Below are 22,056 nucleotides of genomic sequence, written 5' to 3'. Positions count from 1 at the left end.
AAAAAAGCATAATACAACTCACTAAATTGACTGCAGAAGCCAGTAAAGGGACCAGATGTGCATTTTGCAGGACACGGCTCTGAGATCTAATCTCTGAGACTCTTTTAAGCTTTACACACAGAGATACATGGTCCTGCTCACAGCTAGTCTGGTCTGGGATGGCCTGAGGCTGGGCTTCACTCTTCAGCACCTGCTTGTATGTAATTCTGAGACTCAATCTTTAGGCCAGGATGTGACTGAACTCTGGATTATACTGGCAGAGATTTGGGAAAAAGAAAAAAAATTGACAATTGGACCGTGATAAATTTAAGAGCTGCAACTGAATTTAATAATAATTAGTATTAATACTGATTATTAATGCTTATAGGTAAGACCTGGAATGGGTAGTTAGGCCCTTAGTTAGCTTAGTAATGTTTCCAAGGTTAAAGGTTCAGAAAATGTTACTGTCCCCCAAAAAGGAATAATAGACTCACAGATTATTTGAACTAGAAGGGGTCTCAGAGATCATCATCTAATCTAAAGCCTTCATTTTAGGTAGAGATTCATGACTGTAAGTGGACTTTCCCACAGATAGAGTAACACCAGGGGGGGGTCATGTGCAGAGGCGACATTCTCAGCCCGGAGCTCTGACCCCCAGGAGTTCCCAACACCGAGGGCACCTTCTCAATGCCCACGTTCCTCTTGAGAAAATCCATGGTCTCACAGGCAGTGCATGTGGAAACTTCTAGTCATGAGCCTTACATTTTCACCAGGGCACTTTCTCTTCATGCCTATGTCATATCTGTGTTCTCTGTCTGATCTCAGCATGCTTGAGAGCCTCCTCACGGCTCTGGCAACATCTGATTACTTTATAACTCCTGTGACATCTTACCAGAGGGCCCTGCAGAAGCAGAAATTCCATAAATATAAACAACTGTATAAGGATTATGAAACTGATTAGATGTTTACCAAGCTCATGGCTTTGATGGTGATCAGAAAACCCTTCACTAACAATTATTTCCCTTGACAAGCTTCCTGGAAAAGAAAGTCCTAGACATGGAAGACAAGCACATAGTTCAACTTCGGTCAATCAAAGAAGAGAAAGACCAGCTCCAGGTGTTAGTATCCAGGCAAAATTCCATCATTGAGGAACTGGAGAAGCAACTGGTGACTGCCACGGTGAATAATTCAGTTCTCCAAAAGCAGCAACATGATCTGATGGAGACAGTTAATAATTTACTGACTCTGATGTCAACATCAAACCGTAAGTCAAGTTTACACATAAGTTTTTCCTCTGTTTCGTCATTAGTCGGTGAAACTTCAAAAATTCATTGAAAAAACACAAAAAACCTTTCATTTTCCAAGAAAGCCACTATTTCTCTTACATATTTCATATGAATACTTTATAGGGCCTCAATATGGAACCAATTAAAAAGAAGGAGAGAGAGGGGAAGAGGAATATATATTTACACTAATTAAATATTATGAGGTAAACCACCTCAAACAACCTTTTGTTCCTGGGCTCGGAGAGCCTTCTTTCAGTTAGTTCCATTGCTAACACAGGTGTATAGGGCTGGCCGAGTTACTAAACCACATGCTTAGTTGCTCAGTCGTGTGCAACTCCTTGAGACCCCATGGACTGCAGCCCGCCAGACACCTCTGTCCATGGAGATTCTCCAGGCAAAAAATATTGGAGTGGGTTGCCATTTCCTTCTCCATTACTAAAGCAGAGTGAATATTTTTTTATTTTTTAGGAGAGAAGAACAATACTAGGCCCATAGGGTTGTTGTGAAGGTTAAATGAGACAATGCTTGTGTAAGACTGGTATCCAAGAAAGGCCAAGGTCCTGCTCTCACACACCCGTAACGGCATCTCTCCTTCCTTATTCCTGTTTTATATCCTTCAACTTCCATATTAGAGGGAAGCAGGGATACATCTTCCGTCATTAACTAGAGAGATGATACCCAACCTGTGCGGTATTTTAAGATTGCTTTTTCTCAAACACTGGGTCTAGCTCTTACTATGGCTTGTTGCACAGAGCCCTTCCAAACGTTTTCGTTCGACACAGATGCACTTTACATGTGACTCAAGTAGAGATATTTCTTCATTTCGGTAAGAAGTTTGTTCTCACGTTTCCCTTGAGTTATACAGTTATGCCCACTTCAGTAACAGAGACGTTTAAACAAGGTTTCTACTTAAACCAGGAAGCAGACGAACAAGCATGACCTGTGCTACGTGGCGGGTCTGCAGTGCATGCCTTCCAAAGAGAGTCACACTCCTTTGTAATTTTGAAAAATTTGCATTTTTTCACACGTGTAGAAAAGGAAAAGACACGTCACCTGATGCCTGGTAGGACCGAGACAGTGTGAGGTGCCATCTTTGATGAGCCAAAGCAGAGGAAAACCACACAGCTCAGATCCTGGCAGAAACAAGCAGCAAGGAGACAGGCGGCAGGACGAGCTTGGTTTGCCCGCGCGCCTCGGCCAGGTGGACGGAGCCCTGGCCGGAGCGGCCTGCCCGCCCCACCTGGTCCAGAGCCTGGGGCGCTGGTCAGTCTCTAGAAGGAAGATAAACACATACCTGCAAGAACAGATGCACACAAACATTTTTTTTTTTCAATGTGGCAAAAAAAAAAAAAAAAAAAAGATTGGGAAGTCTGTTGAGACTGAAACAAAAAATTTGAAAGAATTTCATAGTCCTAGATGTTTTACACTTTCAAGGAAGAATTTCAAAGACACAGATAAATAAATTTTAGGTTCCTCTTTAACACATGGCGGACTACAGTCCATGGGATCGCAGAGTCAGACACGATTGAGCGATTAACACTTTCATTATACTTTAAGACAAGCTACTGTGAGATGGTTGCTAAAAATCCAAAGAATACTGAGGAGTCTTCACCCAATGGTCTAAAGAAATATTACTATCTAAACAGTTGGCCTCAGATGCACAAGAAGAAAACAATCCCCCCCAGAGCCTAACTGGTGAGTGGCGGTGGGTCCAGCCACTGCAGAGCCAGCACCCTTTTTAGGCACGCTCTTTATTCTTTCGCAATCGCTTTATCTGAGTCTCAAGATGAAAGACTTTTTCACAAGTAACAGTTTGCAAAGGGGGACTGCAAAGTACTTGCATTACATACAGCTGATGGGAAGGAAAACGAAGTGTGGATTATTGGTAGTGACCTTTGAGAATTAATACCAAACAGGCTGAAAGAGGAACTTTATCAGAAAGGCTTAAGAAACTAGCATCTCACGTTAACAATTCAAATGTGATACAATCACAAATAAGTGCATCTCAAAATAATCAGCTTTTATCTTTTCACAAACTCCTCTTAAAAGCTTTCCTATTTTTTGAAAAACAGCCTCATACTCGCTTGCCAAGGACGAGCAAATCATCTTCAGAGACTGCGGGGAGGCATTCAAATCGGGACTGACCACCAGCGGCGTCTACACACTGACGTTCCCTAACTCCACGGAGGAGATCAAGGTAAGGCGCTGCCTCCCGTTTTCAGCCCCCTGGTGTGAAGCAGGCGGTTTCAGAAGCAGAGCAGCTGCATACAGAGTTCTCACACCGTGCCAGCGGCATGCAGAGCAAAGCAAGAGACATTGACCACGAGGGACTCGGAGCCCCGCCGCTGGGTCCCCAGCACTGACGGTGCTCGTGAACGATGCAGAAACAGCCATCCCGTTCTGTGCGTCCACCTCCCGTGTAAGATGACCTGCTTGTGCCCCCCTTGCATTCGGCTTGGCCACGCATCCTGTCAGTTGTTTGTCTTGAAGTGTCAGACTCTCTTTGTGAGTTGTAAAGAAAATGTTTTCCAAAATCTGAGAGTTTCAATAACCATAGTTTATGCGTCAGTCCTTATTTCATGTAACAATGGTTGGTATTTCATTCCAAAAAAAAAAAAAAAAGCTCATTCAGTTTGCAACTAAAAGTCACAGTTTCTCTCTTTGAGACAGCCACAGGCACTCTGATGTGCAGAAATGATTAATACCCACTTCCATTTCATCAAACGGAATAGAAAAAACAGACATGCAGCAGCAGAGGTTTAATAAAATTAATCATTTTTACTGCTTCGTCAGGGACATCCTGAAGTGACACTGGCTTTTCTCCTCCAGTTGCACGTGTGTGACTGAGGAACACAGTGACGGCGTCCGTTGTTAGTTCATTCCAGGGTGCTGGCAGTTTCACCTGCTAGTCCTTTTGTACCATCTTTGCGAACACCATCCCAGCCCTGAAGGCTGCGGACTTGCTGCAGAGGGGCTTACGGACGCTGGCATAGGCTGTTCTTACCCCCTCTGATGGGCTTTTCTTCCCAAGTACGTGCATAAGTGAACCAAGAACCAGAACTTACCATAAGGAGAAGGCGGTGTACAGTTTAACTTGGTGTTCTTGGTTATGCTGGATTTTTCAGGAGTGTGGCTCCTGAATTTGCTGCGGGAGATGTTAAGCTTTAAGTGGGGGTGGGTGGGGGTGGGAAGGGGGAGTCAATTCCCCAGGGAATATTTCAATGTGGCTTCTATAAGGTAAAACAGCCTTACATGAGAATCAGTATGAAGCACTATATAACTGTGAGACGACTGTATTTGTTAAACGCCTATAAATATGTTTACAACTAACTGTAAAAGCAGCTACAAATTGAATGAACGGAAACACTTACGGAAACGGCACTCAACGCTGCATCAAAATGAAAATGTTAGAGGTTCCTGAAAGTATTAGCCTTTTGAACTCAGGATTATCCTCAGTATTTAACATGGTGATAGAGAAAAACACTTTATAAAGAATACAAACATCAAGGTTATATACAAAGACATGGAATTTGAAACAGTAACACACGCTTGATTACGAACTGAAAAGACAAACAGTCAATTTATCTTGAATAATACTTTCCAAAGAAATCTAATTCATTCATGGTGTTCTAAGTCAACGTTAAAAGCCAGTTAATGTCCTAGCACCCTAGAAGCAGTGCATTAGGGGGAGGAAAAAAAAAAACCCAAACTCAAACAGTCTGTTGCCAATGAAAAAGTAATGAGCAGACTCTGTACTAAGCCCTCAGTCCCCTTTGTTCTCTGGCTTTCAGGCCAACTTCTTATACGCTATTGTCTGTCACCAGATGTTGGTCTGCCCTTGGTCTGGAGGCAGGGGGACGGCAGGACAGGAGTGACAGGAGGAGGAAGGGGATGGAGGATGAAGTGGGATGACCCCAACAGCCGCAGAGGGACCAGCCGCCCTACTCCGGTGTCACGCTTCCTGCCTCACTGCGTGTCCCTGCCCCAGTGGCTGTACCAGCCCAACAGCCTCCGTGCTGGAAGAGGGTGATATATGGCTCTGGGCTGATGGAGTCTCAGGTGATGGCTGGAAGTGTTAGCATTTACACGCCCTTTTACACACATGCGGTAAAAACAACTCACTGAACAGCAGGGAACAACAAGCTTTGAAACCCCCATTTTTTCATCTCTAAGATATATGGTCCAGATTAAGTTACCTCTGGATTCCCCTCCAGACTTCAGGCTCCATGATTCACAGCCTGAGAAAGTCTGATAGACTTGGGCTTAAACTCTGACTCTGCTGGCGTGTGCCTCTCGGCAAGTCACTGCCCTGTCTGCAGCCTCTGCTCCCTCACCTGTGATGTGCCGCGGGCTCCCCTGTCTCACAGAGCAGTTTCGGGGTGACGCTGGCCGTGAGCACGGAGGACAGGGCTCGGTGCCCGCCATCCAGCCGATGTACGAGAAGCGTGACTGTTCTGGCTGCCCCCAAGAGCCACGAGGGCCTTCCCTGGTGGCTCAGTGGTAAAGAATCTGCCTGCAACGCAGGAGACTCGGGTTCGATCCCTGGGTCAGGAAGATCCCCTGGAGAAGGAAATGGCCACCCACTCCAGTATTCTTGCCTGGGAAGTCCCAAGGACAGAGAAGCCTGGAGGGCTAGAGTCTGTGGGGTCGCAAAAGAGTTGGACATCCCTTTGCGACTAAATAGCAATAACAAAGGGCCATGGACAACTTCTCTGCAGGGCGGGGCACTCAAACTCACTCTGAATCTAATTCAAGAAAAGGATGCTCAACAGCTCTCTGGACAGATCTTTCCCAAAGAGGCTTAAATATTTCAACTAGAATTCATTAGATTTTTGTACAAGATAGACATTGCATGGTGGCATTTATCAGAAGCGTTGTTGTTTTTGCTTTTAAGAGACACAGTGGTTTCCTTCCCTACATTTCACAGGATACCTGACTCCTAACGTTCTTCCGTTTGCTGTTTAATCACTCATTCACCATGGCCTCAAGAGCTGAGGCGTGACATTTTAATCGAGTGTTATTTGCTCAAAGACATCAAACTTGAGAGCAAGATGCCAGGCCCATGGACCGTGCTGTGGTGTGCTAATCAGAAGCACTGACCGCCCTCGGGTCTGGGGCCTTATCTGGGGACTTCTGCTTTTCTGACCCCGATGCAATCTGCTCCATCATTTTCATCAGTACCTCCTGGCTACATGGAGAGCTCCACTGGAGCACGATCTTCCTCTGGAAGCAGAAAAAGCCAACTAGCCATAATGCTTCAGTTTTTATAAGTGCTGTTTTTTTTTTTCTTCCCTTCAAGCTGGACAAATATTTTAAAATGTTCTCATGATCCTATCATTGTCCCTAATGGGGTTAGAGGATAGTGTGGCTCAGACCCCAGACCTTTGTCTTGAGTGATTTCTGTAACAAGATGGAATCATTCTCTGATTTAAATGTCAGTAACTCATCAGGGTGATTTTGACACTGAAGAAGTGAGTGTCAAGGAATGAGGACAGGCTCACTGACCACAGCATGCAGGCCCTTCACCCCGGCACACCTTTTAGGGTAGCAGAGTCCACGCGTGTGCACGTGACTGCTCAGACCAATGGAGCTTATTCAGCTAATTTACTAGAAGGATCTTCTAAAAGACATGCTGATGGAAGTCGGTGGTACTGACCATCTCATGGACCAGAGGCAAGTGAGAGGCAGGATTATCCGTGAACTGACTTCAGTGTGGAGCTGGGTGGAGGGACTTCTGGCCTATTAACAAAAGAGCCAAGCTTCTCTGTGTTTGGAAGCATGTGTGTGAGTCACTCAGTCGTGACTCTGAAAGGTCCCACTCTTTGTCACCGTAGCCATTTCCTTCTCCAGATCTTCCTGACCCAGGGATCAAAGCCAGGTCTCCTGCACCGAAGGCAGACTCTTTACTGTCTGAGCCACAAGGGAAGCCCGTCTGGGAAGCAAGCACGAGGGAGTAGAAAACACATCACAGAATCAGGAATTAAACAGGCTTTATTCAAATCCTATATGCCAACACTTACTAGCTGAATGACTCTGATCAGCTTAACCTGACTTTACCAAATATTTTCTCCTTTCGAAAATGTAGAATTAAGAGTATCACAGCAAAGTTGCCGTGAGATCATAGATAATACATACAAGGAACCGAGCCTGGTGCTTGGAATGGAGTGATGCAGAGCAATGATAATGATTAATAATAACATCAGTTCAGAGCGATAAGGGGTTATCTTAAGCAGATCCATTTCATATGGCTGATTAATTTAAGTGGGGAAATCATTTCATTCCTGATAAATAAAATTTTCTTTCATGGAACATGTTTCCAAACATAACGATACACCAGCAAGGCGACCCGGGCTGAGTGACAGTGCTGGGGAGAGCCTGGAAAGGTGGTAGAGAGAGGGGGACAGGCGATCTGGCGCTGGGCTCCAGCTGCTGCGCTCGGCTGGCTCAGAACAGGCTGGCAGACAAGTGCACTCAGTGAAGGGACAGGCCTGGGTGCAGTCTGGGTGTACCGTTAGCCCCCAGTCCCTAGGATTTCAGCTCAAGAAGCAGTACGGTTCACATTTAAACTTACTCTGCCAAAACCACCTCCAAAATTATCCCCAAAGACCATGGAGGACAACAAAGAAAGAATACTTTTCATTGGTTTTGAACCTTAACTTTCATATTTACTACCTTGGAGGCTGTAGGGAAATTAATCTTAACTTTTTGGAAAACATCTTCGTTCTACTGTAATCTCATTATTTAAAACTATTTGTGTAATCTTATTTTCAGGGGTTTTTAATTTCATAATAAAATTCCAGCTGAGGTGAAATTAAGCATGGATGCTCTTAGATCAAGAAGGAATCCCATGTCCTAAGCAAAGTTTAAACCCACCAAGCCCATTTAAAAGCAGAAATCAAAAGAGTAGGGAAGTGAAACAAAAGGGGCCGTGAGCAAGGTAGAGAGAAGCATGAGGTCGGGGTCTGTAGGCGGAACCGCCAGGCCCCGCTCGGTTCACACACAAAGCCTCCAGTCCCTCCTTCTGACGGGTGAACCATGGAACCTGACTTTGATCCCACACTCAGAGGAAGCCTAACAGCTCCACGGCATCACAGCAGTCTTAGAAGCTCTGCGATCCAAGAGTCTCCCTTTTACACAACTCTCTGGAGAGGTGATTGGGACTGGCAGCCACCATAAAGGTTTTCAGGGATGTGGACACAAAGCAATAGATCTCTGCAGGCTGGAGATGAGAGATTTGGAGCCAATCAGCCAACGTGTCCCATTCCAGAAAACCTCTAAGGAACAGAGATCTCTGGGTCAGCTGTCGGGGTGGGGCTCTAGCCTAGAACAGATGATGACAAGGTCCTATTTTCATCCACACGTCGTGTTATGTTACTGTTTACTTTTCATCATCATTTTAAATTCATGGTTTTCAATTTCCTTAAAATCCTTTGCCTCTTGGAAGACCACAGAGATTTACCCCAGAGAACCCCATCAGCTCTGGCCGTATTCTAAGTATCTCTGTTCATCTCGTTTCTGTTATGTAAGTCCGGACGTTTCCCAGGCAGTAACTGTGCGTTCCCGTTGCAGGCTTACTGTGACATGCAAACGGCTGGAGGTGGGTGGACGGTTATTCAGCGACGTGAAGATGGCAGTGTTGATTTTCAGAGGACTTGGAAAGAATATAAAGTGGTATGGACATTCTTTAAACCATCTGAAAACAATTTTCCTTGTGGAAACTAACTTTGACAATGTGCAGGACTACCACCACAAATCTAAAACTAACCAATGATTTTTGACCATTTTTTTTGTTTTGAAACCAAAAAGATCTTTCTAACTGGTGCTTCTGCCACCACGTTAAAGAATGGTCCAGTCGATGTAATGTAAATGAAACATCAAAACAAAGGCATGCGAAAGCTAGTGGGCTCAGCATTTCTAGGGGTAGACTACTTCACAGCATTTCACACCTCTACAAACTAAGGTGTTTATAGTGATGCTTCTTTTTTAAGATTTTTTTTGATGTGGACCATTTTTTTAAGTCTTTATTGGATTTGTTACAATACTGATTCTGTTTTATGTTTTGGCTTTTGGCCACCAGGCATGCAGGATCTGAACTCCCCAACCAGGGACTGAGCCCAGACCCCTTGCATTGGAAACTGAAGCCTCAAACACTGGACCAGCAGGGAGGTCCCTATGACAATGTTTCTACTGGGGGTTCTCCAAGTTGTTCTAATTATTCCAATACCAATCTCCTTCTGGTAACAGCTTAGCTTCTTAACAATGATTTTTTAAAAACCTTATATGGAAGGCCCCAACGTTTCACAGCACAGGAAGGAATTTCTGCTGAATGTTTGATGCTTGTTCTATGTTAAGTTGATGGACTACTGATTTCAAATATGTGAAGGGGGAAAAGAAAAATAGGTGAAGTAAGCGACCTTTTCAACTTGAATTTCAGGGATTCGGGAACCCTTCGGGTGAACACTGGCTGGGAAATGAGTTTGTTTCACAAGTGACTGGTCAGAAACGCTACGTGCTGAAAATACACCTGAGAGACTGGGAAGGGAATGAGGCGTACTCGCTGTATGACCACTTCCATCTCTCGAGTGAAGAGCTCAACTACAGGTGAGGAAATTACATGCCACTGAAGCGAGTTAAAAGATTTGCTGGAAGTCAGAAGCCCAGTGTATTAACCAGAATCTGAATGACTCACAGGCTACCTTAATGGGGAAAAGCAGCTTGTCTCTCAGTTCTTTGCTGCCCTCAGCCAAGTGTCTCTAGTTTTAGCAGTCTAACGATACAAGGGGAGCTTTATGAGACAGAATCATGCCTGTTGTGTCTGCTCTGTACCCTCAGAGCACAGATGAACCCTGCCTGGCAGGTAATTATTTGCAGAATAAATGCATGTTGTGTCCTTATTATAAGATATCATGCCAATAACACAGCAGATGTATGTGTGTGTGAGTTGCTCAGTTGTGTCCAACTGACCCCACGGGCTGTAGCCCACCAGGCTCCTCTATCCATGGAATTCTCTAGGCCAGGATACCAGAATGAGTAGCCATTTCCTTCTCCAGGAGATCTTCCCAATCCAGGAACTGAACTCGGGTCTCCTGCATTTGGCAGGCAGAGTCTTTACTGTCTGAGCCACAGGGAAGCCTAGCAGATGCATGAGTATGCTGTTTCCCTCTAGAAGGTTTTAAAAGTTAAATCTATCTTTGTGAAGTTCAACCACATTCAGTTGTTGCGTTCCGCTCCACGCTCAAGAGAGGCATGACTAGCTAGGTGGTTGGGCAGCTGGGTCCTCTCCCCTGGGCTGCAGGAAGACGGGCTGGTTTGCAGCTTGGCCTCAGTATTTGCGTCCTCCCACCTGCTTGGCGGAGCTAATCTCAAATGTTCCAAGAAAAGCACGCACAGTTCTGAATGGGAACTGGCTCTCTGGCGCTAGAGTGGCCTGAGAGTGGAGGCAGAGCAAAGGGGCCCTGCACCCTGCTGTGCGAGGCCAGGGCAGTGCAGGGGTCGGGGCGTCTCGCTGTCACGCAGGGGCTCAGGACGCCTGTTGCTGGTGGGGCTCAGGGGGACGGGGTGCCTGCAGGTGACCCAGGAACCTGTCTGGGAAGATACAACACAAGGGGTCAGGTGCCAGCACATCCTGACGGGGTCTAGAAGGCACCGGCTGGGGAAGAACGGGGGGAGGCGTGGCTCCGGTGGCCGCAGGGCACACGTGAGACACCTGCTCTGCTGTCAGGCAAGAGAAGGTCCACAGCAGCATCACAGGAGACAGACGTCAGCTGGCCTGCAGTCCTGGCTGAACTCCACCGACGCCCAGTACAGAGCCTCTGCTCGATGAAAGTTCCAAGGCCTCAGTAGTTTGGGGGTGGCGGGGGGGAACCTGCGATTTTTAAAGTCCTTGAGCTGGCTTCTCGGGGAGGCCGCAATGGATAGCTCGAGAAAAAACGGGCTGAAAGCCGGCCTGCTGACAGCTACCTGAGATGTGCACAACGTCCAGTGTCCTGCTGAACAGTGGGCCAAAATTCAGAAGCATTTCTGAAGGCATGATTTCTGACAAGCTTTGACACGACTTCTAAGAAGTCAGCCACTGGCTCTCATCACACACAGAGCCGGGCTACCCAGGGTGGACTGGGGCTCAGACGAGTGAAAAGATAGGTGTCTGGGCTGCAGTGCAGTCCCAGGGGACTCTAAAGAGACCAAAAACTCAATGAAGTTTTAGACATGAGTGGCTGGTCACTGTTTTACCTCCAAGCTAAATATTTTTCCAACTGGCAACAGTTAGAACTCTACAACAGAGAAATTAAAAAGACAGAAAGAACACAAAAATTAAGGATTAGACTATTTACACAAGAAGATTTTACAAAATGGGTCATTACCCTTGTATGCTGACATTATAAAAATATTTTAAACTGTGATGGTTCTTAACAGATATTTCCTTTAGAAACGCAATCAATTTTTAGATACATGATATAAAAAAGCCCATATTTGTTTAAAGCTCAGTTTAATTTACTTGACATTATAGGGCAGATACTACATTGAAAAAATTATTATCCTGATAAAACATGTCAATGTGGTAAGAAAACTGGGGTGTGACTAAAACTTGAAATAACTATAGATACTTCAGAACACCAACTGCATGTAGCAGTTGTTTTTTGCTAAAGGAACTTTCCCCAAATGTTAGAAAACTAAAAAAAATACATGTTATAGGAATGTATAAGTGCATCAATAGAATATGATTCTTTTTACTAAAACTAAGAACTATTTGTATATTAAACCTTAAGAATCGGTCACTTTTGTGGTAAAGAACTGCCTGCCAATGCAGGAGATGTGGGGGACGTGGGTTCGATCCCTGGGTCGGGAAAATCCCCCGGAGAAGGAAATGGCAACCCGCTCCAGTACTCTTGCCTGGGGAATCCAGAGGATCCTGGTAGGCTACAGTCCCTAGGGTCACAAAAAGTTGGACATGACTGAAGTGAGTGAGCACACACACACCAACATTCTGGCAGTTCCATACAAACACTAAGATTTAATTACTAAATATCGGCATTACCTCTCTCACCATTCCACTGTGGTATAAAAGTGATGGGTACCAATTTACAGCAATTTCGAGAATGTGGCTATTCTTGAAAAAGTTTTGAAAAAAGCTAGCTTTATCCAGTGGGCCACACAACAGAAGGCTCTAAAGGGAGCCATTCGTCTTAGTCCTGCCTGCGATTAACGAGACGGGCCGGGACAGGAACTTAAGTCCTTCTGTTATACGGCAGCCTGGGCGGGAGGGGAGCATGGATGCATGCACATGGATGGCCAAGCGCCTTTGCTGTCCCCCTGAGACTATCACAACATCGTTAATCGGCTATACCCCAAATACAAAAGTTTAAAAAAAAAAGGAAAGTGCTTCAAAAGCCCAGAGAGGAGCAGAACTGACGTGAACACGTTACACCAGCGTACAGAGGTTGTGCTAGAGCCCGGGGTCATGACTGGAACACAAGAGGGGCCTGAAATCAAGAAATTCAGTCCCTGCTTTGTGATGAGGTTTCCAGAGTTACAATATTACAAACAATTAAAAAATCTGAGTTACTGACACAGAAGTTACTCAGGGGTAATGTTTTATGGAACCTACTGGGTGAGGTCCCAGGCGCCCTCAACGGCTTCCTTCATAACCACACTCTGGGTGCCCCAGTGTGGAGCCCTCAGAGGGGCAGCTGTGACCAGTCCCCTCTCTGCCACATACGGCGTGTCACTCTGGGCGAGTTCCTGTCTCTGAACCTCAGCCATCCTACCTGTGAGACCGCGTGTGCCGCACACCCACCGTGGGGCTATTCTGGGCACTGACACTCACGCACGGGAGTGCGCGGTGTGGGCGCTGAGAGACAGGTCCCCGGCCAACCTTTCCCTCCGGCTCCACCTTCTGTTCCAAAATGAATTTCAAGAAACTGTACTCCTTCCAAGATAGTTGCCAGCACATGTGACCTGGTGTTCGCAAGTGGCGTCTGCGGGGCTTAGAGAACAGGAGCGTCCCCAGGACGGGAGACTCAGCGACCCTGGCCCCAAGGCCCGCACGGCAACACAGGCTTGGCGCAGGCTCTCGCGCCCCCGGGACCCTGCCTCCCTGGCCCGGGCTCCCCTGGAGCGGGGCAAACCCACCCCTGGCCCTGCTCCCCTCCTCCTGGGCAGGCATGCTGCTGGGGGGAGCCAGATTTTTGCAATCTCCTAAAAGCCAGAGCGCAAAAGAATTGATGCGTTTGAACTGTGGTGCTGAAAAAGACTTGACACTCCCTTGGGCTGCAAGGAGATCCAACCAGTCCATCCTAAAGGAAATCAACCCTGAATATTCACTGGAAGGACTGATGCTGAAACTGAAGCTCCAATACTTCGGCCACCTTATGTGATAAGCTGACTCACTGAGAAAGACTCTGATGCTGGGAAAGACTGAAGGCAGGAGGAGGGGATGACAGGATGAGATGGTTGGATGACATCACCGACTCGATGGACATGAACTTGGGCAAACTCTGGAGATGGTGAGGAACAGGGAAGCCTGGCGTGCTGCAGTCCATGGGGTTGCAGAGTTGGACACAATTTGGCGCCTGAACAAAAAGCCCGGGCCATCATCTAGAGTTTAATGAATAGCACGCTTATTGTTTCTCAGTCTGGCAGGTTTATGACAATACTGTTCACAAATGAGGCCGAGCAGCTACAGGCGTTGTTTTCTACATGGCTCACTAGACTTCTACACCAAGTGCAACACTCCTTCCTGGTCTGCTGCCCTCCCCACCCCCACTGGTCATTTCGGGCCTTTGATTACTATTTCCATGATATGGAAAGAGGATCTCTTCACAACGTATTTTCCCCTCTTTTGTTTATCTGAAAGCAGCAGGAAAATAAATTATAGGGCCCCGAAGTCCCTGCTGATGCTTGTGCAAGTGATACTCGGTGAAGGTTTCATGAAAACATTCCTCTTTGCCTAAGGGTTTGATGATAAGTTGGTTCCTGTTTATACCAGCACAAAAACATTTTGTCCCGGGTATGCATTAGTGCGCTAACCAGCATAGCACACGCTTCTGTAGAATGAAATTCTTCATTGCAAAAAACTTTCCACTATGATAAATCAACCACCCAAGCCAATTATGTTTTGCCTTTTTTTTTTTTCTGTTTTTCTTTGCATGCTCACAGGATTCACCTCAAAGGCCTCACAGGGACAGCCGGCAAAATAAGCAGCATAAGCCAGCCAGGAAATGATTTTAGCACGAAGGATGCAGACAACGACAAATGCATTTGCAAATGCTCACAGATGCTCACAGGAGGTGGGAGGACTTTTCTCTCTTCCTATTTGTCTTGGCAAGGAAGGGTTTCAGAGAGTGAAAGGTTGGCTATTCAGACTGCAACCTGTGATCGGTGACAGTGTCCAAATTTCATAACTAGACAGACTTGCTCAATGCAGGGAGGTTTGTTTTTCACTTTTTCGGACTGTTGAGTTTTACGCACGAATGTGATATGGAGCTAGAATTGTCGCTAGGCCAACTGTGTCTCCTCAGGACCTGGCCCTGGCAGGGAGAGGGGCCATGTGACCCTGAGCAAACTCTCCTGAGCTTGTGCTGAATATCAGATGTTAGAAAGATGGTTTAATTCCACCTTGCTGTATTAGAAAGGTTAAGAATTCGAAATGGCAACAAAGCAGTGACGTGGATTCATTAGTATAGGAATGTTTCCAATGAATAACTTATAGTTCAAACAAGAATTTTTCAGTTTGTTAAAAAGATGTCATTAATATATAGCAAACACTTATAATGCAAAGAAAATAACTAAACAAACTCCTTTTCTGTGCATCAAATTAAAATGAATGATAGTCCAGTTTAAATTAAGGCCTTTATTTTCAGGCTGTTCTTGCCTTCTATTGATACCTTCCATGTTAGATCTCTCAAAATAAAAAAGAAACCACATTCAAAAACAAATCCGATATAACAGTCACTTAAATGGCTAGGTGAGTTCTCAGAAGCATGTCAGAGTTTAGTGATAGGGACCAACTGTTAGGAAACCTATTCTTCCGATTCCTAAAACTTTTAAAGTGGAATAACCAGAGCCAGTTAATTGTGACTGAGACCAGACAAAAGTCTGGCAAATGCTGTCAAAGTTAGTTCTTAAAAACACTGAAAGATTGAAATCAGCAACGAAAATTCTGCCAACAGTGCAGACTAAATGTAGAGGCAAACAGGAAACTGGCAGTGTTGAATCTGTAGAGGCCACGAATTGTATCACCAAAAATTCATTCATTACTCACCCAGGAAAACCAGAGGAAAGAGCTGGGGTCAATAAATCTTACAAATATGAGGGACTGCGTCAACAAGAAAAGGATCTAAACTTACCATATGTTAGCACTGCAGTTAAGAACTGTTTACAGGCGAAAGGATTTATTTAAGAAAATAATTTGAAATAAAGTAATTTTCAAGTCTTTCAATGATACTGAGAGACGGAGGCTCCATTAAGAAACTCAGTCTTACGGTTCCTTAGAGAATGTATTTTATGTGTAAGTACATGATGGTAACGTAAGCCTTCCTTATTAGCCAGGCCCCCTTCAGTAATTATTTCAACCAGAGAATGCTATTATGCGGATTGTGTAAAAGCTGCCTGTCTCCCCCATCGACCATAATAATCCCTTTTAAAGCCAACCAGGGGAAGGAGGTGGGGGAGTGAGCCCTTGGAATCCTTCCTGTTTGCCATTCCCACACTGAGCCCAGCTGTCCATCGGGCGACAGCGGTTTTCAGACCACCCGAACGTCAGGAGCTACTCAGGAGAGCATCAGTGCATTAATAACCAAGGAAACAACAGATTTATTTACTCAGATTAAGATTTAGGGCTGAGAGTGAAAGTGGAAAGCAGACGGGAGAGAAGAAATGCAGCCCGAGAGAGAGAGTGTAGAGGTCAGATTCCAAGCTGTGGTTTGGACCACAGAGAAGCCAGCTAACTTCTTGCATGTATAGTAAATTCAATAGCTGAGTCAGGCAGCAGGCTGTGGAATGGACAGACTCATAAGTGTGTAATATTCCTGAATATTATGAAGGATTATGAGCCTCACACGCAGATGTCTTATTAAATCAACATTAATCTGAATCAAGTAATGGAGCTGTTACCCCCAGGAAAGAGTTTAGGCATCTGGATGGAATAATTGGTGACCACAGAGCAGCATGTGAGTATCAGAATAGAATATACGCCCCAGAATACTTTTAAAGAAATAAAACAGGCCCTATCAATACTTGCCCCGAGGTAATGGTCACGTTATTTCTTTTATTAGGTTTGGAGATATCAAGAATAGTTGTTATTTTTTTCTGTGTTTTAAAATTTTATACAAATGGCATCAACTGCGTATGTCCTCCCAACACAATATGAAGATTTATCTGGATTAAGGCATGTAGATTGAGGTCACTCCTCTCCTCACAAACCCAAGGCCCTGGAGAATGGTGTTACCCCAGACTAGTCCTTCACGTGTAGGTGTGGACGCCCCCCGAGACCCCCACTTTACTTTAGGGCACACACCACTACAGCCTTAAATTTCCTTTTTGTTTCTGGGACTTGAAGATTTGCTTTTTATCTAGTTCCACTGAGTACTTAAAATCTAGGGCCACGCTTTCAACAAAAAGGCTTTCTTTGTTAGCGGGAGGGCAGCCCGAGTCGGTCCCGTCCACCGTGTGGCTGGGACAGGATGGACGGTGGGCCTGGCCCCATGAGACCCAGCCACCCGTTCTGCAGGCTCTGACCCTCCCCACTTTCAGCTGTGCCCTGGCTCTCCCAGCCTTGTTGGCGGGTGACTGGCCCTTCCCCACAGCACAGAGGAGTAAGCAAGTTCCTAAGAACGTGTGCCTTAGGGAGCCATGGTCCAATCAGCGCAGAGGTGGAGAGCCACGCTCCCCCCGCCAGGCGGCTCTCCCCACACTCGGGAGCGGCGCCGGGCACGCGCGTCACAGGCCTGGGATGCGGCTCTCCGAACAGCTGGCATCTCCCGCTCAGCGGTGAGACAGTCAGGGCTGCCTGGCTGCTAATTCCTTCTGTGCTTCCCTTTCACAGGCTGGTGGTTTGATGCCTGTGGTCCCTCCAACCTGAATGGAATGTACTACCCACAGAGGCAGAACACAAATAAGTTCAACGGTATTAAGTGGTACTACTGGAAGGGCTCGGGCTACTCACTCAAGGCCACGACCATGATGATCCGTCCAGCAGATTTCTAAACTCTGGCACACACCTGAGGGACAATGTCTTGCCCTGTTTCCAGAGACCTGCTCCCAAAGCAGTAAAAGACTGCGCACTGTCTCCGCATCTGCCTTGGACGAACTGCCCGCTCTCGGTGCGGAAGGGGCCGTGAGCTCCCAGTGCAAGCCCCGTGAGGCTTATCCCTTGAACCCGCATCACTCAGTGAACTGACGCACAACCCCAGACAAGCCACAGCCTGGTGTGGTGACCCGGCAGAAAGCCTTCGGGGAGATAAATTTAAGCTCGCGAACGAGACTGACAATTTACAGACTCTGTTGTCACAACCAAGAATGTTATGCGCGAGTTGATCAGTAAATAACTGGAAAACAGAACACTTATGCTGTGTAGTAGAGATAACCTTGGAACTGCATTTTTCCAAGCACTGTTTATAGACTGTGTAAATATCTATATGTCCTAAATTCAGCATCGCTATCATAATTAAAAGGAAGAAAAAATTCTGCAAGCCATAAAAATACATTATATATTCAGGGATTTTTGTGAGAAGGGGTTATTAGTAGTTTCAATATTTGGAGAAGGAAAAACATAGCTAATGCATTTTCATGCCTCCTCTTAGGAGCTTTAATTTTCATTTTGAGAACAGCATATTTACGTGTGTATTGACAGCTTAGTTTTAAGTTAATGCTCAAATATATATATTTCAAAGTTTCCATGGTGAAAACTTTCAGGATCTCTGAAATTATTAATAGAAACATGTGTTCTTTTAGTATATATGAAGATTGTACTATTTTTTCCTGCCTTGCTGTTAAATATGAAGGTATTTTTAGTAATTAAATATAACTTATTAGGTGAGATGACCACATTTAACTTCTATGACAATATTTACAGCATTGTAATTTGACTCTGAAACAAATGATTGTGCTTCATGACAAGGAAAATCTTGATTTTTAATGAAGAAAATTATACATTTAATTTCATGACAAATAGGCTTTCCTATCTTTTACTTACTATTCTAGAACAGAAGTCTTGTTTCTCTTCTACCAAGACGTATTTTAGGGAAGTAGGCTACAATGTAGTTTGTGGTTGAGAAACCTTTCCATTTGAAATACTTACAAAGCTTTACTTCTCAAGCTAGATTCACCCCACAAGTTAGTGAGGGGAAAACCATAATTTGCATCAGTAACAATAACTTAAATCCTACTAAACCAGCAGTCAACTTAAAAAAAAGTGTTCTGGAGTGCAAAACCAAAATCTGATATTTATATAATAGTATATGCAAATATTTACAGAACATTTCGAGAGCACAGATTTAAGCTCAGGACTGTGAAAACTCCTAGAGTTTTAACTCTGTTAAAGCTCTAGGATACAATTAATACTAATGACATTTGTGTTATGCACCATAATTTGGAAGCCATTTCTCATATATTCACATTTGAGTCAGATGTTAGGAAACTTAGAGCCAAGTCTGCAGCCAGCGTTTACCTGTATCTGTCTCACCTCACACTGTTCTACCACTACATTTTTTTCTTATGTAATTTATTTCATCCCCACATCTCCCCTTTCTGAATTTAGTTTCATAACACCCAGGTGTTGCTGAGCAGACTCTGAACACATTTGTATCTTCCCAACAAATACATTAACAAGCAAGTAACCTCCCGTCTCAGAACAGCTACTCAGTACGTGTAAGAAAGCACTGTAAATTCAACAGAGGTTGACTGTACACATGGCTTTGCACCGAGCTAAAAAACAACTGATAATAAGAAAATATCCCTGCTCCAGAAGATACCATACGTTTTCATAATATCTCAATGACCATATGACAGATGCTGAGGTGGGGAAACGGAATTACAGGAAGAACTGGCAACAATCCACTTAATTTACAGCACTTGTCCATGGAGGCAGATAAGGTGAGTTTCAGAGGTAAACATCACCGTGGTTCTCAGTGTGACATATACTCTCTCATGGCAGAGAATGGGGGGAATTTGCATCTTTACTTCACACTTCAACTCCTTACCTGGTATTTCAAACAACACATCTTGCTGAGAGGAATTTTTCCTCTTCTTAAGAAAACATTTATAAAGCCAAGACCAAATCAAAACAGCAATCTCAAAAATGGAAACAGAAACGACAACTAAATAAGCCCCAGGAAGGCAGAGTTCAATTTCTTTACTATGTGACAGTCATATGGCATTCTCAAAGCTGAAAAACCTGGAGATGGGTCACAGATTACAGATCATCAATTATCTTTCAGGCATAATCTTTTGAAAGAATAATCTGTTACAAACCAGTTAACATTTGAAAACAAAAGCCAACTTCTGCACAATCTGCCTTCCAAACAAACCTGAAATTACCTACTTATTAATCTTTAAAAACACTGGAACCTGGAACTTTCCCACTAAGAATCTAAAATACCAGAAAGTCAGTAAAGCTGAAGTTAAGTTTTAGAAAAACCACCAAAACAGAAAGACAACATCATAATGCTAGCACGCAGCAATTTTTATACCTATCAGTTCTATCTGTTAATAGTAACAGCATTATTACTTGAAGTAGTAAGCAAGACATAATAGCACTTTCTCAAGAATCTTGTCTTCTTTCATTTCTGTGTTTCTCGATCCTAAGGACTTTCATAATTAAATTTTGGGGGGTTATATTTCTCACGACTTTTTGAGGGATGGTCTCACATTTATTCTCACAAATAGACAAAATGTGTTAACTTTCGCAGATGTGCCATTTTAGTTATAAGCGTAATTGCTATTGATTTAATTTTAAAAACTTGAGTACGTATCCATGCCAACAATAATTTCCTGAAAATACCAAATTGCACTTATCATCATAAAATAATGTGTGACTTACAGGAGCTGCAGGGAAGTAGTTAGACAGTTCAAATGGTTCCTCGGAAATCCAGTGACCCATTTCCAAAGACCACAGCACCTGTAAGTGACAGAAGCAGCAGAGCACGTTTAATAAATCTGTCAGGCTTTTGGCGGACAATAGCCCACCTTAAAGATACAGCAAACCGAAAACAGAACAAACAAAAAAACCCCAGCAGTAACTACACACTACACGGATCTGAAGCAAGCATCTTCAACACGGAAGGGCTATCAGAATCTTCAGGTTGTGTAAATGTTACAAATATTAATGAATGCTTGGTTAAGGAAAAACATCTCTGGATGGCTAGAAGCCTGGGTTATTATTATATCTTAGTGAGGCCAAATACTGAACACCACTCTACTTCTAAACATGTGAAACACTACATCTTCCTAAATTCCAGTTTTTAGTTTAGACAGGTGTTAAGACCATCTTAAGCAAATAACACAGACTCTTATTAATTAAAACACTCCATATATTTGGAGAAGATAGATCACAAACTTAATTTCAAAAAGCGAAACTTCTGGGGTGTGACTTTATTTCTATCATTTGCTAATATCTTTAGGAGAAGCTTTCCATAACACACTGGGAAACCCTTCTCACCCTTCAGAAGAGTAAAATGTCTCATGCCATAAACAAGCTTCATCATCATCATCAGAACATTTTAGAATAATCAAAACAATGCCTGTTTTCACTTCGACAACATTTGAGATTCTGCACTCATCTCTATGACCAAACTCCCTGAATATCTGTGTGAATTGAACTACAACTAAAATAAACAAACTGAATCCCGTAACTCACACTTATCTTTTAATCTGCAATTTCCTTCTTTCCTGCAGTCAGTGAATTCACTCTGTTTCTCCAGAGCTGTGATGTAAAGTTTAAGGGTCCTTCGTGGACTTACTAGGAATGAAGTCTAAACCTTCCTTTTTGGTAGTTTCTAAACTTCGGAACCATCCGTGGAATATCAGTCTGAAATATCTCCTTTTTAATATTAAACCTAGTACTTACCCAACATGGCACAGCATTTTGTTTCTGAGACAAAGTGAGTATGACGGTGGAATAAAGATAAGAATGGAATATAGGGTCTGAGTGGCCATTCTCAGCACTGGCCCAGATCTTACTTTCAACAGATGTGTTTTCTTACTCAACAGCCATTTCTTTCTGCTCACGATCCATTCATCTGTGAACAACTTATTGACAGCCTACCAAGCTGGGTCCTGGAAATCCAAACCCAGACCTAGAAGGATTTACCCTCTTGCAGGAGGCATGAAGGGAAACTATAAAGGCTGGTTTCTCCAAAGCAGTGCTGGGCACACTTACAAGAGGAGGCAAACTAGCTCAGGCCGGGAGAGCCACGGCAGGGTCCACAGAGGGGCTGACCCTGAGTAAACGTTCACGAGGCAAAGGCAGAGACTGGGGAGAGAGGAGAAGGCACCTCAGCATGGGGAGAAGGCCACGTCTCGGGACGGCACTGAGGCAGGCGCTTTCTTCTGGCTGCAGTAGAGGGAGCTTTGGAAGAGGCAGTCAGAAAGCAGGGTTGGCGGCTCCACACGGCAGGGAAGCTTTGCTAGCACACCCTGTTTCCAGCCCCGTGTGCCAAGGACATCGGTGCAAGCACAACTGTTGGGCAGGAGAGTCAGAAGACACGTCACGAAAGACGCAACAAACAGCCTGCGGCGCTCACACTGACACAATGGGAAAGGGGTGAAAAAACGGAGAAAATCTGCCTCCGTTAGA

General features: G+C 44.5%; 2 protein-coding genes across 13 annotated transcripts in view; one reads left to right on the top strand and one right to left on the bottom strand.

Annotated features, from left to right (window-relative positions):
* ANGPT2 (angiopoietin 2) overlaps positions 1-21,118 on the top strand; it is a 58,496-nt gene extending 37,378 nt beyond the window's left edge. The window contains exons 4-9 of the mRNA XM_069573072.1: positions 1,011-1,243; positions 3,338-3,462; positions 8,835-8,936; positions 9,700-9,866; positions 14,421-14,551; positions 17,308-21,118. Of these exons, the coding sequence (XP_069429173.1) occupies positions 1,011-1,243; positions 3,338-3,462; positions 8,835-8,936; positions 9,700-9,866; positions 14,421-14,551; positions 17,308-17,468 (919 nt within the window). The 3' untranslated portion in view covers positions 17,469-21,118. The remainder of the gene's footprint in view (positions 1-1,010; positions 1,244-3,337; positions 3,463-8,834; positions 8,937-9,699; positions 9,867-14,420; positions 14,552-17,307) is intronic.
* The window catches only part of MCPH1 (microcephalin 1), a 230,181-nt gene that overhangs the window by 113,023 nt on the left and 95,102 nt on the right, over positions 1-22,056 (bottom strand). For all 12 annotated transcript variants that reach the window (XR_011253472.1, XR_011253471.1, XR_011253469.1 and 9 more), the window contains one exon: positions 20,302-20,379. Coding sequence is in view for 8 of the 12 variants with exons in the window: in XM_069573071.1 (XP_069429172.1) it covers positions 20,302-20,379 (78 nt within the window). In the remaining 4 variants the exon portion in view is untranslated. The remainder of the gene's footprint in view (positions 1-20,301; positions 20,380-22,056) is intronic.

Source organism: Ovis canadensis, chromosome 26 (assembly GCF_042477335.2).
Source record: "Ovis canadensis isolate MfBH-ARS-UI-01 breed Bighorn chromosome 26, ARS-UI_OviCan_v2, whole genome shotgun sequence".
NCBI classification, from domain to species: Eukaryota; Metazoa; Chordata; class Mammalia; order Artiodactyla; family Bovidae; genus Ovis; species Ovis canadensis.
This window is presented reverse-complemented; position numbering and strand designations above follow the sequence as displayed.